Source organism: Schistocerca serialis, chromosome 3, assembly GCF_023864345.2.
Source record: "Schistocerca serialis cubense isolate TAMUIC-IGC-003099 chromosome 3, iqSchSeri2.2, whole genome shotgun sequence".
NCBI classification, from domain to species: domain Eukaryota; kingdom Metazoa; phylum Arthropoda; class Insecta; order Orthoptera; family Acrididae; genus Schistocerca; species Schistocerca serialis.
The window spans coordinates 48719120-48737448 of NC_064640.1; the positions used below are offsets into that span (position 1 = coordinate 48719120).

The following is an 18329-nucleotide window of genomic DNA, read 5'->3' on the forward strand; positions in this document are numbered from 1 at the left end:
TACCACATCGAATTTTTTCATAACAATTATTACTCAAGACCACCTTCCCTCCAACATCCTTAACTACTTCAAACTGTTTCTGATCACCCTGCATTTACAATTCCTTACACTGTGGTCCTAGGAATCCCCAATTCATGAGAGGCAATTCGAGGAGACTTGAAAGGCCATCCTGTTCGTTAAAGATTAAACACACTACCAGTCTCTTTGAAATTCATGTACCACACATTAATACTGGTGCTTCTCTTTCATCTCGTGATACCAGAGAACACACTACACCTTCTCTTTCCACGATAGCATTTTAGAACAGTGGCTGTTATTGCACTCTTTACCTGCAAACAAGTTTAGTGATTTAGTATTCCATTTTTTTAAAATTTGTGAAATAAATACTGATTGCCTATTGATTACTATGTCTTCAGTGACTTGACAACTGCTCCATTATGGAAAAATAATTACATTAGCCCAACAGTATATTTACGCACAACTGTAATGTCGATGAGATATACCTCAGGTGTAGGCAATTGTGAGTGACGATGTACCATACATAACCGTGACGCTCATGAAAAGTCTTTGCGAAGAAACGATCTGTAAGTGTATATCATATATTTCCTAAAAGGCATGTACATGCTCGCAGCACTCTGTGTAGTTGGGCTAGGGTATTCCAGTTGCTATATACACTCCTGGAAATGGAAAAAAGAACACATTGACACCGGTGTGTCAGACCCACCATACTTGCTCCGGACACTGCGAGAGGGCTGTACAAGCAATGATCACACGCACGGCACAACAGACACACCAGGAACCGCGGTGTTGGCCGTCGAATGGCGCTAGCTGCGCAGCATTTGTGCACCGCCGCCGTCAGTGTCAGCCAGTTTGCCGTGACATACGGAGCTCCATCGCAGTCTTTAACACTGGTAGCATGCCGCGACAGCGTGGACGTGAACCGTATGTGCAGTTGACGGACTTTGAGCGAGGGCGTATAGTGGGCATGCGGGAGGCCGGGTGGACGTACCGCCGAATTGCTCAACACGTGGGGCGTGAGGTCTCCACAGTACATCGATGTTGTCGCCAGTGGTCGGCGGAAGGTGCACGTGCCCGTCGACCTGGGATCGGACCGCAGCGACGCACGGATGCACGCCAAGACCGTAGGATCCTACGCAGTGCCGTAGGGGACCGCACCGCCACTTCCCAGCAAATTAGGGACACTGTTGCTCTTGGGGTATCGGCGAGGACCATTCGCAACCGTCTCCATGAAGCTGGGCTACGGTCCCGCACACCGTTAGGCCGTCTTCCGCTCACGCCCCAACATCGTGCAGCCCGCCTCCAGTGGTGTCGCGACAGGCGTGAATGGAGGGACGTATGGAGACGTGGCGTCTTCAGCGATGAGAGTCGCTTCTGCCTTGGTGCCAATGATGGTCGTATGCGTGTTTGGCGCCGTGCAGGTGAGCGCCACAATCAGGACTGCATACGACCGAGGCACACAGGGCCAACACCCGGCATCATGGTGTGGGGAGCGATCTCCTACACTGGCCGTACACCACTGGTGATCGTCGAGGGGACACTGAATAGTGCACGGTACATCCAAACCGTCATCGAACCCATCGTTCTACCATTCCTAGACCGGCAAGGGAACTTGCTGTTCCAACAGGACAATGCACGTCCGCATGTATCCCGTGCCACCCAACGTGCTCTAGAAGGTGTAAGTCAACTACCCTGGCCAGCAAGATCTCCGGATCTGTCCCCCATTGAGCATGTTTGGGACTGGATGAAGCGTCGTCTCACGCGGTCTGCACGTCCAGCACGAACGCTGGTCCAACTGAGGCGCCAGGTGGAAATGGCATGGCAAGCCGTTCCACAGGACTACATCCAGCATCTCTACGATCGTCTCCATGGAAGAATAGCAGCCTGCATTGCTGCGAAAGGTGGATATACACTGTACTAGTGCCGACATTGTGCATGCTCTGTTGCCTGTGTCTATGTGCCTGTGGCTCTGTCAGTGTGATCATGTGATGTATCTGACCCCAGGAATGTGTCAATAAGGTTTCCCCTTCCTGGGGCAATGAATTCACGGTGTTCTTATTTCAATTTCCAGGAGTGTATGTTAACTATTTCAGGTAGCCTAGTAGCACAGGAGGTGTTTGGTGCAGAACATTGCACGCCATTAATTGTGTGAAAGCATTACATTCCAAGTCCTCACCACCACATTGAATCCTAGATCTTAGGGTAAATCTATACATTTAGCTTCTACAGTATACCAGACAACTATACCAAGGGATTGATAGCAGGAACAGTTGAAGTATATCACTATGTTGTGGTATAGAACAGTCCGAGAGCCCTGCATGTGAGGCAGTTTATTTACACATAGTCTCAGTATTAGATGTTTGAATATATGCACTGCAAATTTCCGGAGTAGAGGGATGAAGGTATGGCTTTCATAATAATTTTTGAACTTCTATAGTTTCTTTAAGGAGGCAGATTATTGATAATGTTTATTTGTGTACAGTGTAAAGTGGCTGTAAGTCAACACTCTGTCTCGCGCTCAGATAATGCAGCGAGTGTTGGCGGTAACATATGCAATGCTATATTTATGAGAAAATCAAGACACATGTACGTACGTCAAGACCAAGTAAACGTCGCAATTGCAATCATGAGCACAGCATGCGATCTACTTCTCAAACAGCACAGGCTGCAGTGCATGATGACATTGACAATGGTGCAACGATGGTGTAACACCAGTGTGACACTGGTGGAACACTGGTGCAATGCTATCTGATTGTTCGGATAATTTTGGAATATTTTGTTACAGCAATAAAATCCGATAAAACGGTCTTCTCACTGCATAGCACAGATCTGGAATGATTCCTAAAGGATGAGAGCAAAACTGGGGGATGGGATGGAATTTGATTCTCATTGGATGAACTATCCATCCCCTCCCCTCTCCCCCTTCCTTCTCCTCCTTCAACTTTCCAGGGTGACCTAGCTACATGTCACCAGTGACCTTGAATATAACATACACAGATGTATTATGACACTGGCCAAAAACTGCTGACAAATGATGAGTGAGCGCATTTGGCCAGAACCCACTGTGCCAATCTGTTAATCAGGACTGAGAAAGATTATAAACTTCGTTCTGTTTGGTTATAGTTTTAATTATTTTCCAGTCAACTGTATGGAAATTGTTAGTACAGACTACCCACAAAGATAAGTGTTATTCGTAAGTGTTATATTAAAGCTGGAGAAACATATTTTTCTCAGCCTAGGACATTGTTCCCTCTCTTACAGAAAGTACTCCTCCAAGTGCAGTTAAAGTGTTATGTGTATGCAAAAGAGAACTCGAAGATGATGAGCTCAAATTCAAAATACGCGAAGTGGAGTATTTGGGGAAAACAAATGGTATGAAGGAAGAATGTAATCTGTTGCTGGAAAAAGACAGTACATTGCAGGTGTACAAACGAGGCTAAAAATTACTTTAAGCACAGTATATCGAAAAACCTGGATGCAAGTGGGAGGGTACAACGTATTATTATTTGCTATAGGTACCAATAGAAAGTGGTTGTACAACACAGTAGGATATGATAGATCCAAGAATATTTACTATATTAGAGGATACAAGAAAAATCTATAAAACTTCACCTTCATGTGGATCTGCTTAAAAGGATGGTTCAAATGGCTCTGAGCACTATGGGACTTAACATCTTAGGTCATCAGTCCCCTAGAACTTAGAACTACTTAAACCTAACTAACCTAAGGACATCACGCAACACCCAGCCATCACGAGGCAGAGAAAATCCCTGACCCCGCCGGGAATCGAACCCGGGAACCCGGGCGTGGGAAGCGAGAACGCTACCGCACGACCACGAGATGCGGGCGCTTAAAAGGATGTTACGTTGTATCTAAATGTAGTGTTCTCGACAATGTGTATCTAGTAATAGGGAAACCATTTACAAAGTTACAGTCCGATGGAATAACTATATTTAATGGTCGTTCGTTTGCTGAAGTGGTAAACTTACAAGTTCTGAATGCAAATTCCGCTAGAATATGTGTAAACATCTTACACCCAAGAAGATGTCTTAACAATTTTACTATGCAGAAAACAGAAGGCAAAATTAATATTCCTAAAGCCAATCAGTTGGAGGAACTATTCTACAAGGTGTTTCGTGTATGACACAAGCATTATCTCTAGTGTCGTGCGGATTGCAGTACCAGGGGAAGCAGACTCGAATAACTGAACTACAAGATGAAATTAATAACCCATCAGGGAGTCACTATAATTTTTGACTGGCTTTTAAAAGTATTTGACAGTGGGTAATTGAAAATGTAGCACCTCTTGCTTGTTACCTATATGAATGTCACTGGTAGCAGTTATTAATCTACATTCTATAAAAGAATGGTCACGGAGTTTTAATGCACCTGTTATGAATAAAATTCACTTTATGAATGCGTGTTAAGTTCAGACGTAAAAACTAGTCTTCAGCATTTTATGCCATCAAAGTGTCATATAGTTCTTACAGTGTGACAGCATTAGTCAGTCCTTGCAAAATGTACCTTGACCTGTACGACAGATCAGTAGTGCCAATAAGTGAACCACATGTGTTTTATGCTGTTATAAAAAAATGGTACAGACAATTTTTGGTTTCTCTGAAGTGCTATATTTCCTTGGCACCAATTTCGATCTATACTCATCACCAAGTATACCTTAACCTATATTTTAGTACTGTAGCATCAATAAAATGAGCCATATGTATTTTGTACTGTTATACAAAAAAGCTTTACTTGCTTTGCTAAATAATACAGACAATTTAAATGAGAAAATAGATGTTTGACTCTTAATTTGAGAGTAAACAGTCGTGTTTAGGTGTCAAAAGTACCTTAGGGCTCAATATACATTGGTAGTGTTAACAACATTAGTCATCTGTGTCTTTTAGTGTTACAGAAAAATAATGCAGTCAGTTTGGACGTGGAAAAAACATGGTGGTATCCACGTTGAGAGTCCAGTGTGCCTTGCATGAAGTAGGGTACAAAAACGGAGTTATTTTTGTATTTGGGCACCAAGGGGCCACTACGTGGAAGTACAGTGTACAAGATGGAAAGTCCTGTGGTGTATGTTGAGTGTTTCTTTTTAATGGCCAGCAAAAAGCTAAATGCGTTATGTGTTGGCTTAGAAGTTCTCTGATTAGCCTATTTCCAAGAAACTGGTGTGGCTTAGGAGAGGGGAGTGAGGAGATGAGATAGGGAGAAGAGTTGAGGGGAAGGCAGTCAGAGATTAAATGTCTGCGAGTTTGGTGCACAATAGGGATAGGAAAACGAACTACTGTTGTAATATCTTTGAGGACAGAGATATAACTAGCAGAGCAAGATGGCTGCGAGCTGCAGCTACTCAGCGAAGACATCCTCTGTGTCCTGGCGACACTGAGTACAGCGCTGCCAAGTGTAGGCTAGCAGAATTTGGTGTAATTTGTAAAAACCCCCGTTGGATTCCTACTTCGGGGCACAACTTCAGTGGAAAGGGAAAGTAAGAGCCAAAATGATACACAACAGGTAAGACAGAAAATAGTGTCTGGACATAAATTTTATGCATGAGTGCTTATAATGTTTTGTCCAACCTCTGTATTTGAAATCTTGTGCAAAGTTTAGCTGCTAATAAACGAAATCAACATAAGTGTGTCTGCAAAGCCATCTTTTGACAGTAAAAATTTAAATGACGTGCCTTGCTTCATGGGCCTTGTGAGTTTTATGTCACTAGCTTGTTTCCTAAATGGAGCTGCAGTTTTGAAAACAGTGTTGTTCAATGGCCTACACATCCGTTCACATGTATAACAAACTAGTTAAATCTCTTACTATTTATTTTCTGCAGTAGGTGTAATATCTATAAGCACATATTATCTAGAAGGCGTGCAGTCATTCCAAATGAACGCGTGTTGTTAGAATGGGAGAAAAATCTTGTAGTATGATGCACTGTTGTGGTCAGCTGCATCCTTTGTATTCGTATGAATTGTAATCTTCTCTTTGACCTGTTCATTGTCTACTTCACTGTATGTCCTCCTGGTTTTTCGTTCATCGACGCGTTTGTCCTATAGGCCATTCCAGAGATCAGGTTTCTTGACTACATATTGTAGTAACAACAGAACTGCTACACTTCCTAAATTTCCGCCAGTTACTGGTCCTACCCAAAAATCTGGACTGACATGGTTGATGATAAATCCAACAGGTTTTAAAACTCAATATTACTATAGCAGATTTAAATCTGGGACTCCCCTGTTTCAAATAGTGCAGCTGCCTGACAATATAAACTGTGAAAAAGAATAATTAATATGCTCAAACCAACGTAATTGAGAGGGTGCGTGATCATAAGATATTCTCATTTATTAAGCATATGTTTTAGTCTGATATGTCAATGCTAATATACCGAATTATTCCTGTTGATTTCGAAGGATAAAAACCTGTGGAATTTATTAAATGTCGTCGATGAATATATTAATATTGTCTTGTGAAAACCATGACAGATCGAGTTAACAGAAACAAGCAGAAGTGGAAAATAAATCTGAGAAGAGAAATAAAAGTTATTGAAATTTTTCAGGTGTTGAAGAAAACTCTTCCAAAGCTGGCAATAAGGTGTGAATTTACAAGTATATCACTTAGAACGAGGCTTAAAACTTAACACTTGCCGTCGTAGGTAGGTTATTTTTAATGAATTATGCGTGAATGTAAATGATTTTGAGAGAAAGATAGGTGAAGAGTGTTTTTTATAATGTGTGTTCATATATTGGTCGCTTGTGAACTGGAGTAGTTCTCAACAATCAATCAAAACAAATTTATTGGTCCGTCAGAATTGTCTTAGGAGGGCTGGAGCAGGCAACGGGTTTCTACAGTAGTTGCACGCGAAATAATCCTACGTAGCATTTTAACAGAGGTCCGTGTATAAAAATGGGCGCTACAGGTTGATATCGTGTGACCGTGATGTCTGTGCAGTGCATCCAAACTGTCAAGCTGAATAGACGATGCTGTTTTAGCGGCTTCCTATTATGAGTTAACTGGATTTTAACTTTAGCTCGAGTGCTAGTGAACTGGGCGTAAACGGGAACTTCTTCGTTTCCGTACAGAAATAGCGCCAAATACCTTGTTAAACAGATTAAATTACATTCCTTAAGTAACGAAATTTGATTTTTCTGCACTGCGTATAATTATCTGCACAACGTAATGTATTTAGCAAGTTTCCAGTTATAAAATAAGACAAAAAGGACAACAAGGATTCGGTATTCCCCGGTTTTGAACCAGAAGTGCTGTGATGACATCAAAAATTGTGATATAAGCGTCCTTTACCCATTAAAAAGTGACACTAAGTGTTGACAGGAAACAAATTAATTGTTGCGGACGATCACCAAGTTAGCCAATATTCGTTGAAATAAAATCTTCGGCAATAATGCCATTTTAAAGTACACTCTTTAGTTCTGCTGCAAGGGGGAAATCCATTACTTTTCTGTGTGAAAATTTTCACGCAAATACTTTGCTATGGGAAAGAACAAATAAATGTGAAATAAAAATATCTTTAGGTTATTGCTGCCTTTAGAAGGTGGCTTAAAAATATTGACCTGTTTATGCATTTATCGGAAAATGGCCACACTAAACGTTTTCGCAATATCCATGCTTTTATTGCTCACCGTGTGCGTACTTGCCTTGGCTTATCTGCGAGAGGTCGCCGTCACATTGCTGAACGCAATATTTACCTGACGCCGTTAAAGATACAAGCTTTTGTTACCTCCATTTGCATTTATACTGGGTACTGTACGTGGTTTTGACGTTATGATTAGAGAAGAAACACTGACACAAAGATTTCCTAATTATAATATGCTGCGGGCTTTGTACACATCACGTGAAATCGTTTACACGCGAGGAAATACAAACAAAGCTTGTTTTCAGGCATGGAGCAAGTGGAAACAAGATTGTAGCAAATTTCGCATAATGACCGATATACCTAACCCTTTTCTCGCTGTTATCATAACAACTTGAGAATAACTGGCGAAAAAAAGTGTCTGTGACTGAGAAAGACAAATAAATATGTCTTTTGTAACTGTTAATCATTTTCAGTCCGATAATTTTCATTTCTCTGCGCGTAAACGATGTCACATACCAACAATGTAATATGTAGTGCCACATAATATTTCTGTTTTCTTTACAGTTCGTTCAGCGATTCTGTTTTACAAGCTTGGGCGTTCTTATGTTGAAGGGTAACCTCTCGAAATTAAAAAAAAGAACATTGCACTATATAAAGTACAGGTATTATTCAAGATAACTGAAAAACATGCTGTTCTGCGTTCGACACACCAATAATACAATAAATTACTGTTGTTGTCCGTATTCATTGAAGTTAGTAGATCATGTTACCAAATAAGGCATCCGCTAGTGAAGGTATCCTTACTTGCTACTGGTAATTCTCTGCCTTTGCGTGCAGCAGCAGCTGTAGCAGCCTTAACCTCTATTTCAGATTATTAACTGCAGTTAGACGTCCCGTTTATATGTAGATTTAAATACAAGTCTTTTACTCTAGGCGTGTGGATATTTTGAATGATAATATTAGGTATAAAAAACAGTCGTGCCAATTTATCTATGGTTTACGAAGTGTCTGAAGAAGCGTGTTAAGGTGTAAAACCACATTGTCAAGTGCAGATCCAGTGCATAATTTTAAAGCCTTTCTATGCAAACGTTTTGTTGTTGGTGCTGTTTACGAGTTATTCGATATCAGCGCACAAAACCTTTGAACGGATACATTACCTCGATATTTTGCATAGATGCTGACGTTAATCTAGAACAATCCGACAATCGTTTATTTCAGTACCACGCATGCTATAATTATCATTAAACACATCATTATTAAGTCATGAAAATCTTGAATTGTGAGTCTAAGCGTCTTTATTACAGGAGTTCGCGAGAAGGGTGTTTCAACTGACATCTCGGCGCAATACCTTATAACTCTTTGTAAAGACAGCAATTATGGAATTTAAGTGGCCGTTTAAGAATTTTTTTGCACCTCCCTTGAATCGCAAACATACACTGACAGAATACTCTGCAACATTCCTACACTGCAGGAGAAATTGTTAATGCACCAATTTCCAGTGGTTTAGAATTGTGTTTGATGACTGCTTCAGGACTAACTTAGCACGAAGAGAGCGGCGGAGACGGGAGCTGCAGGAGAAACGCGAGCGCAAAACAGGACTCGTTGAAAACTCAAAGGTGTAACGTTTACTGATGCATTACTGACAGCAAACATTCCGAAACAAGGACAGTATTTGCCTGTCGGCGGCGTGTGGAGGATGTCGGCAGACAGTCGCAGTGGTGCTAGTTGAAACTGTAAGCTCGTGCACACACAAAATTATAATACTCTGTGAGAGTGACAGATAGACAAGAAAGTGCTTCAAGAGAAAAGGTGCACATACTTTCACAAGACATATTTACACACATAGAACATATGCTGTAACTTTTGCGATAAACATGAGTTAGAAGCACATTTGTTACTTTGAATGTCACTGACAGATATCGCAGTCTGCTGTACAACTGAGCAAATAATCCGGAAACCTAAAATATATTCTTTATCAACAATTACTGTAAATTTGTTCGATAAGAACAACAGCGTCGGAGAGCCCCGTGTATTTTACACAGAGAAAACGGTGAGGTAAATGTAAGATGTTTCAGGATCACGTCCACTCAACACAAAATATACTCTCCAAAAATTTCTGATCTCACCAACGTTACACTTTCTCGAATTTTCAGAGCATGCAAAATTGCTTTGTCATATAAGATGGGAAAACGATTCTACACGGAGAGGGCATACAAACTGTCTGGATCGCACAATCTACTACTATGTTAAGAGGTAGTGACACTGTTGAGCAGTGACTTCTATAGTCCAACGTTACAGAAAAACAAACTGAACAGTTGTTAGTATGATGCCACACTAGAAGACTGTCGTCAGTGATTATATGCAACGCACATACTATTATCACGCAGTGTTGCACCACAGTTGCTCATAAACACGACTGCCTATAAACTGCGGATTGAAATGGTAACAATAATGCTGCTTTTGAATAGATTTCTCCTGGATTAAGTACTCATACACTTCCTCGCTTCTGAATTTACTGTCTTACTGTTCGTTTGCAGAATAAGGGACACAGACTCTTTTAAGAGGAAATTTTTGCGGGTGTTTCACCATGAAAGGGTACAATTTTCCTCTACTGTGTTAATATTTAGGTGATAATGAGTGAATGCAAAACGAAAGATGCGATTGTAGGAATAGTGAAGTCACAGTAAAGATCTCACAGCCGTTGAAAGGTAGTATGAAATCACTGTAAGCTAATTAGGTAAACTATGAGTTAAAATTATCACCTGTCTGTACGGCAGAACAAAACAATTTAAGGATACAACTGCGCTGGGCATCGAAACGGAAGTATAACTCCTGTATGCGGAATCTGATGATGAAAATAAACGTTTCTCATACATGATTAATAATGGAGCAGAAGAAATAACCAAACGCGTAGAGATGCAGAGTCATAACAGAAGTTACTTGTTCATTAATGGAAGGAATACAGTTCCTTCTGTTACTTCCAAGGCAGAAACTGATTTTTCATAGTGTATGACGAAGTAGTTTGAGCTACCATTCCAGAACTGTAGAGGAATGGAATAATTCTGGGTCAGTTTGCATGTTGTACAATTTGGTAAAGGCACTGAAGAGTGGAACCGCGACGTTAACTGCAAAATAATGAAATTTAAATAATGACACACAAATATTCACATCGCGGGTAGTCCATACTGATTTTAATAAATTTAGAGAAACTAGACCTACAAGTGCAGAAATATCCACAGCAGCTACTTCGCGATGAGACTGAGCATAGGTGCTATACCTTAAAGTTTAGAATAAATTTTCTAGTATTATTTTATGCTGCCAACTCCGCCACATAAATGCGTGCTAATCATCTAAAAGCAATTTAATTTCATGCGAAACACTAGGTTTGTCATCAAATTAGTTCGCTCTAATCTCCGTCGATCTCCTATTATTTTTTTCCTCCCGCTGTTCTCTTTCGTGACTTTTGGCATTATGCATACTCTGAAAATTTAGAAAGCCATTTGTGTTGACTCACGATCATGTTAACAAAATTCTCGTCCTCTTTCCGCAGAGGACGGTGACTTGCGTCGACACCATTGTTCTTACCGTTTCCGACTGCCTTGCTCTACGTCACGTTCAGATCTCGGAAGAGAACGGAACATTCGCATCGCGGCCAGACTTTTCGTGAGGGTGTGTGTCGTGAAGGTCTCTGCTTGAGGTTTACATTCCAAATACTGTGCCTGAACTGTTCACTTTTCATGCCACATACGTTTTCCGTGCACGCTAGTGGTTCACGAAATAAATTATTGGGATGTCCATCCACCAGAAATAAGTCTAAGACCGTCTGCTTATCAGAAGATATCATCTTTGATTCTGATTTTCCTTTCTTGTTGTGATTGTCAAGTGAGAAATGCGGTATTATCTGACTGTGTCACTTAAGATACTGTCATATGCAGGGTGTAACGAAAGTTATGTGTAATACTTACGAATCAGGTTCTTCGTGTAAAAATAAAAATAAAAGCTCACATAGTTAGGGTCCGGAAATGCGTAGTTTCCGAGTTTTATAAAATCCATTATTGCATTTTGTGGAAAATTATCATGACAAGACTGTCTCTGTATATGGATATAATTTGACTCTTACATCTTACAAAAAGTAATTAAAAACAACAGACAACCACCGTTAATAACGCTGTTTATTAAAAACAAATAGCACCGTTAGTGGTTTCAAACCAACAGATCCATCATCACACGGCGTTCAGTTTTCCTTTCTCTGCTTTTTCTGCTGCACATAAGATATCAGCTGTTTCTGACTGTTGCAAAAGTTTTTGGGATGATAGCGGCATACAGCAAGAACCTACATTATAAAACGGAATAACTTATTTTAATCAGATTTAATAGTGAGCTAAAACAACATGATCACCTCTCTAAAGTAAGAACTGAGTTCCATTTGTGATATTTACATCTCACATCCTTCGTTATTTTCTAGGCGTTGACTGTTTTAAACATATTTTTCTTCCGCGGAATAGTATGCAAAATTAAGAACGTTGAAAACGGAGGCAGTGCAGATCACCACACACACACCCATACCTTAGTGTATCAAAACATCTAGAGTTGCGTAATTAGTGATACGATAAGGGTTTTTTGATCGTCCTTTGTCTTGCCCATATTTGCCGGTATATGGACGTCTACAACATTTTTTGCGAGGTGTTGTCTGATAATTATTAGTCGGAAACGAAGCATATTCGGACCAGTACTAATAAGCTTATGGGTGGAGTTTCTGTGATTTTGTACGTCCTAAGTTGTCGTATTAAAACCTCGCTGAAAACTAGGTGATGACTGGAAACGTTGGCCGTAGGAAAATAAAATGTTTGATATACAGGTGAGGAAAAGGTGTGTCGAGCTCAGTTACAATTGTTACTCAGAAATGTGCGAAGAAATCTGTATCTTATGCAATATTTCGTAATTAGCAGCACAAGAAGAGCTACATTATTAAGTGTTTATTTTCGACAGAATCTGAAAACATGTAAAGAACTAAATTAAATTCAGCGAAATAAAATAAAAAATACGAAATCAATAGACAGTAGTTTCCATTTACTGCTTTTAGGCCAAAGGTCTGTAACAACTTCCCATTACGTCTGGTGGATGGACGGGTGGGAAGGATCACAAATGCAATGCTAAATACGAGAGGGTGAATTTTTGTGATTTCTAACATAAAGCAGGACACATGGAACATATCAATGTAAACTTAATTCACAAACAGAAACACTCTGACAAATATTAAAGTATAACTTATCTGAATCAGAATGATATTTCAATTTAGAAAATATGGATCGCTTGTGATTTAGTTCAACACAAACACTGTTTCCGAGAGGTCACAGCCATGTCGGCGTGATCGAACTGGTGACAATGTGCTTGTGATTAGCAGTGCTGTCACAGTTTCGTCGCGGGAACATTGCTTGTGAGAACTTGTATGAACAACTGTGAGACTTTTCAAATACGCTATTTAAAGGAATCCATGTTTACTGTATTTTTATTATCTCGAAAATCATCATTACTGCCATGCAATTATAATATAAAAGGAGTGCTTCAGTACCGTTTTTCACTGCCAATTTAACCTATCTCGCTTTACATTTTTAATTCATGCTTCATGTTGAGCTGCTTACTTACCGACACAAGGATTGTGATTAACCATCGTAAATATACGATCACAGCGCCTTTTCATATGATTATTTGGACATATGCAACCAAACATTGGAGACAATCTCAGTTTGGTCCAAGCTTCATGACACAAGTCTCTGAAACAACAAAAATATTACATGCAAATAAATAAGAGGCCAGCGAAACCAGAGTACATGTGACAACAAAGTAAGGTACATTCATAATTTAATCAAAAAGTTTTCACATCAAACGTTTTAAAATAATGCAAACGTATCTTAAATGTCTTGTAATTTAGTGATAACTTATTGCAACTCTTAGTGCAAGCTCCAACTTTTTCCGGTCATCCAGCACGTCAGCGTACATCAGATGGTTTTCCAATTATTGAAGAAAAAGGAAAAAAAATATTTTGTTGTAATGGTGATAGCAGTATCAGTGTTTTATTAATGAATGTAATGGAATTTTAAACGATAGAAGTAATTAATAATCAAATATGTGAGTAAGAAGTATGTGTCAAATAATAAAAGCTTGTTAGGCAAAACACGGCTGAAAGTTAATATGAATCGTTCAGAAAATGCTATCAAAAGTGTAATCAGTTTTCTTCCTGGTAGAAGTAATGAATGTAATCATGACGCAGTACCACACGTTTAATACATGCTACTGTCAATCAGTTTATAGGTTTTATGCGCATGAATTATTAAAAATGAGCGCTATTAAATTTAGATATTTGTTTCAACGTCGGGTCTGAAACTAATACCCACGCATTTTACATTTATCGAGGCGAGTGAAAACTGTGTGAAACTGTCTAGAGATCTACATTTATACTCTGTAAACCACAGTGAAGTCAATGGCAAAGAGTACGTCCCATTGTAACAGTTAGTAGGGTTTCTTCCCGTTCCATTCATGTGTGGAGCGTCGGAAGAATGATTGTGTGACTGTCTCCGTGCGTGCTGTAATTATTCTAATCTTATCATCACTATCCCTACGTGAGCGATACGTAGGGAGTTGTAGTATATTCCTAGTCATCATTTAAAGCCGGTTCTTCAAACTTCGTTAGCAGACTTTCTCTGGATAGTTTACGTCTATCTTCAGGAGACTGGTAGCCCAGTTTCTTCAGTATCTTTGTGACACTCTCCCACGGATGAAACAAACCTGTGATCATTCGTGCTGCCCTTCCGTCTATACGTTCAATGGCCCCTGATAGTCCTGTTTGGTACGGGTCCCACACATTTGAGCAATGTTCTAGAACGGTCGGACGTGTGATCTGTAATCAATATCCTTTGTAGAATGATTTCACTGGGACACACCAAAGTTGCTTCTACATCTGACGAATATTCTTCATCCAGGATAACACGCTGCGTCCTCCGTATCAAAAAGTTCTCAATCTGCCCACAAATTTCAATTGACACCCCATATCATCTTAGTTTCGACAATAAGCGCAGGTGTGGTACTGCGTCAAGTGCTTTTCGGAAATAAGAAATACGGTATCTACCTGTCTGCTTTGATCCGAGGCTTTCAATATGTCTTGTGAGAAAAGACCTAGTTGGATTTCACACGATATATATTTCAGTATCAATGCCTGAAGTCATTTGGATTATCCAAATACAAAAATGAAAATCATGGAAGGAACTAGCTGTGATTTTTGGATGTTGATGGGATTCTGCATAAAAATATTGAATTAATTTAGGAAAACAGGTATCCAGTCACCTTTCGAAAAATCCTGCTTGTCGTAAAGGTTAAATGGGATTAGGAGTACTGAATAAAACAAGAATTGGAAGAAACGGAGATTAAAACAAAAATAAAAACGGAGATAATCCGCTTTGGATTTAAAAAAAAAAAAAGATTTAATGTAAGAGGACGCTGAGATCGGCATCCAGGTTTGGAGTATGGAGATTACTCAGCTCAACATTTTTAATGTCCAACCAGTCACGTATTTGTATTGTTAATCACGTCCTTCAAGCGTAGCTAAAAGTGGCATCATTTGTCAGCTACAACAGTAGAAGGAATATGGAAATATCAACTAATATTGTATTTCAGAATCACTGCTTACAACAAAATATCTTAACAAACTGAATTAACGCTACACGATACAAAAGTATGCGTCACAATATTACATTGTCCAATAACATTGTGACCAACACCTATGTTCGACGTCAACGTACAGTAATCAATTACAGACAGCAGGTGGCAGCACCAGCAGTGGAGGATTTATAAAACGTGTGGAGGGACGGGATAAACGGTGCTAACGTTACTGTAATGCGGAAACGGTGTGACTTACCTGACGTCCGAAAGGGCATAATCATTGGCTTTCGGGCCAAGGGTGGAAGCATATCCGAAACGACTATGTTTGTAAACCGTTCGCGTGCCGCCGTGGTTAAAGTATACCGTGCATGGCAAACTGGCGCTATCAAAACTGGCGCCGTGGCTACTGTGGTGTACCATGGCCATAGACAACAGGGCTGAACGGCTGCAGCGGAGATTTGTACGGGCGAATAGACGTGCAACTATTGAGCAGCTGACTGCCCGAATAAACCGAGGGGCTACTAACAGTGTCTTCTCAACGCCGTTCAGCGAACGTTGCTTTGTATGGGCCTCCGCAGCAAGCGTCTGGCTCGCTCGTTCATGCTGACTACTGTTCATCAGCGTAGAAGGCTGGAATTTTGCACGTGGGTGCGCAACTGGACGTCAGCTGACTGGTGACAGGTGGCCTTTTCAGAGGAAACACGTTTTATCTTCCATTGGACAAATGGCCGTTGGTGTGTACGGCATGAAACGTCTGAAAGCAAACACAATGCAACAGTGTCGGAAGGGTCCAGGTCGGGGGTGATTATGGTCTGGGGAATGTTTTAGTGACATTCTCTAGGTGATTTCGTCATTCTGGAAGGTACAACAGATCAGCACAAGTATGCATCTATTCTTGGGGACCATGTGCACCCACAAATGCAGTTGGCTTCACCCTGGCACTATAGCACCTATCAACAGTACAATGCAACGTGCCACACAGCTCTAAGTGTGTGATCGTGATTCGAAGAGCCCCAGAATGAGTTAACGGTGCTCCCTTGACCAGCACCCCCCCCCCCCCCCTCCCTCCGGATTTAAACCCAATGGAGCACCTGTGGGGGACCATCTCGATCGGGCTGTACGCGCCGTGGAGCCTCAACCGAGAAAGTTAGCGTAACTGGTCACGGCACTGAGTGTGCTTGGCTCCACATCGCTGTTGATACCTTCCAGACCCTCAGTGACTCTCGTCCTCCACGTATCGCTTTTGACAGACGGTTACATTAATGTTACAGGACAGTGTAATCAGCAGTGCAAAGTAAAATGTTTTCACATATGGTAAGATATTAGTATTTGCAGTTTATAAATTTATTTTTATATTATTATTTTAGTGCTCGGTAAATTTATTGACGTATAAACGGCAAACTTCCTTGACTTCAGAACACATTGAATTCTCTTTTATTATCATCTCATAGTGACGGTACATGTACTGGTATCGAACTGATGTACCTGATTCTTGTAATTTAGAATCTACACAATGGCTCTGAGCACTATGGGACTTAACTGCTGAGGTCATCAGTCCCCTAGAACTTAGAACTACTTAAACCTAACTAACCTAAGGACATCATACACACCCATGCCCGAGGTAGGATTCGAACCTGCGACCGTAGCGGTCGCGCGGTTCCAGACTGTAGCGCCAAGAACTGCTCGGCCACCCGGACCGGCTCAATCCTAAGGGCCCGTGTTCGATTTCCGGCTGGGTCGGAGATTTTCTCCGCTCAGGGACTCGGTGTTGTGTTGTCCTAATCATCATTATTTCATCCCCATTGACGCGGAAGTCGCCGAAGTGACGTCAAATCGAAAGACTTGCACCCGGCGAACGGTCTACCGGACGGGAGGCCCTAGTCACGTGACATTTACATTTATTTATCTACACTCTACGTACACAGTATCTGGGCTGCAATGTCTCCTATTAACTTTCGAAAATGAATGCATGTGGTATCTTCCTTTAGTGTATCAATTACTACAAATTGTTCTAATTCGATGAATGTTTCTCAAGTAATAATTCGTTGCTATGCGAGGTATAGTCATAAAGTTTTTAATATCACCTAGAAAAAGTCATGAATCGTCGAGAAGATGTTAGTCTTCTTTTCGATATTCACTCTTCAAATCAATACATTTCTCCACTGATGGAGGACATGGCACTGACATTGGTCGTTGAAGTGTGCATTTAACTGCTCAGAAAAAGTTCACGTTGAAACCACTCAAGGGCTTTTTCATCCTAAAAATGAGGAAGAAGTCAAGAATTCTGAGTACCATGTCAGAAGGATACGGGGAGGGGATTGGAGGATGGCGTGGAGAGGCAAAATTTGATACCCCATGTATCACGGTGTCCGCTGCACAATTATTTGGGGCACTGTCGTGGAGCAAAAGCTTCCCCTCGGACAGCTGCCGGCGACTCCACTACCTTCGTTACAAGAATGCGGTCACAAATATCTTTCTTCAAGGTTCCGAAAATGTTAAAAATCGTATGGGGAGACGCCTCCACAGTTAACGCAAAGCGGTACGTGTACACACCGCAAAAATAGAAGTTTGCCATCAACTCCAGACGTACAGGAGTGTTGACGGACGGCATCATTCTGGTGCACGATAATTCCCGCCCACATGTTCTCAAGATTGTTTCGACTACGCCACAAACATTTTGCTGGGAAGCTCTTACACATCCTCCATACAAATTCGATCTCACGCCATAAGATTCCCATGTTTTTGAAGCTCTGAAGAAAGGCATTCATTGCCGCTGATATGCTTCGCACAAAGAGGTTCACGCGTCCCAAAATCATGGTTCCGTTTTCAACGCCAAATATTTTTCCATGAAGGCACTGGCCATCTTGACTCACAGTGGGATCAATGTGTTCACAGTTAAGAAGTTTACTTTTGAAATAATAAACAGTTTACTTTGCTTTCTTCCTACCTGCTCGTCTGTGGATTCCTTACACTGTAGCCTACCTGAAGCTGAAGCAACCCGTGCTAATGCTTGCAAGAACGCTCTCGAGGTTTCGTTCTTTCCTCAACTTACCCCTGTTTATAC

General features: G+C 40.8%; 1 protein-coding gene across 1 annotated transcript in view; it reads right to left on the reverse strand.

The window, feature by feature from the left end:
• Positions 1-18329, reverse strand: part of LOC126470674 (uncharacterized) — a 1002968-nt gene that overhangs the window by 466890 nt on the left and 517749 nt on the right. Inside the window, exon 4 of the mRNA XM_050098669.1 lies at positions 13256-13383. Within this exon, the coding sequence (XP_049954626.1) occupies positions 13256-13383 (128 nt within the window). The remainder of the gene's footprint in view (positions 1-13255; positions 13384-18329) is intronic.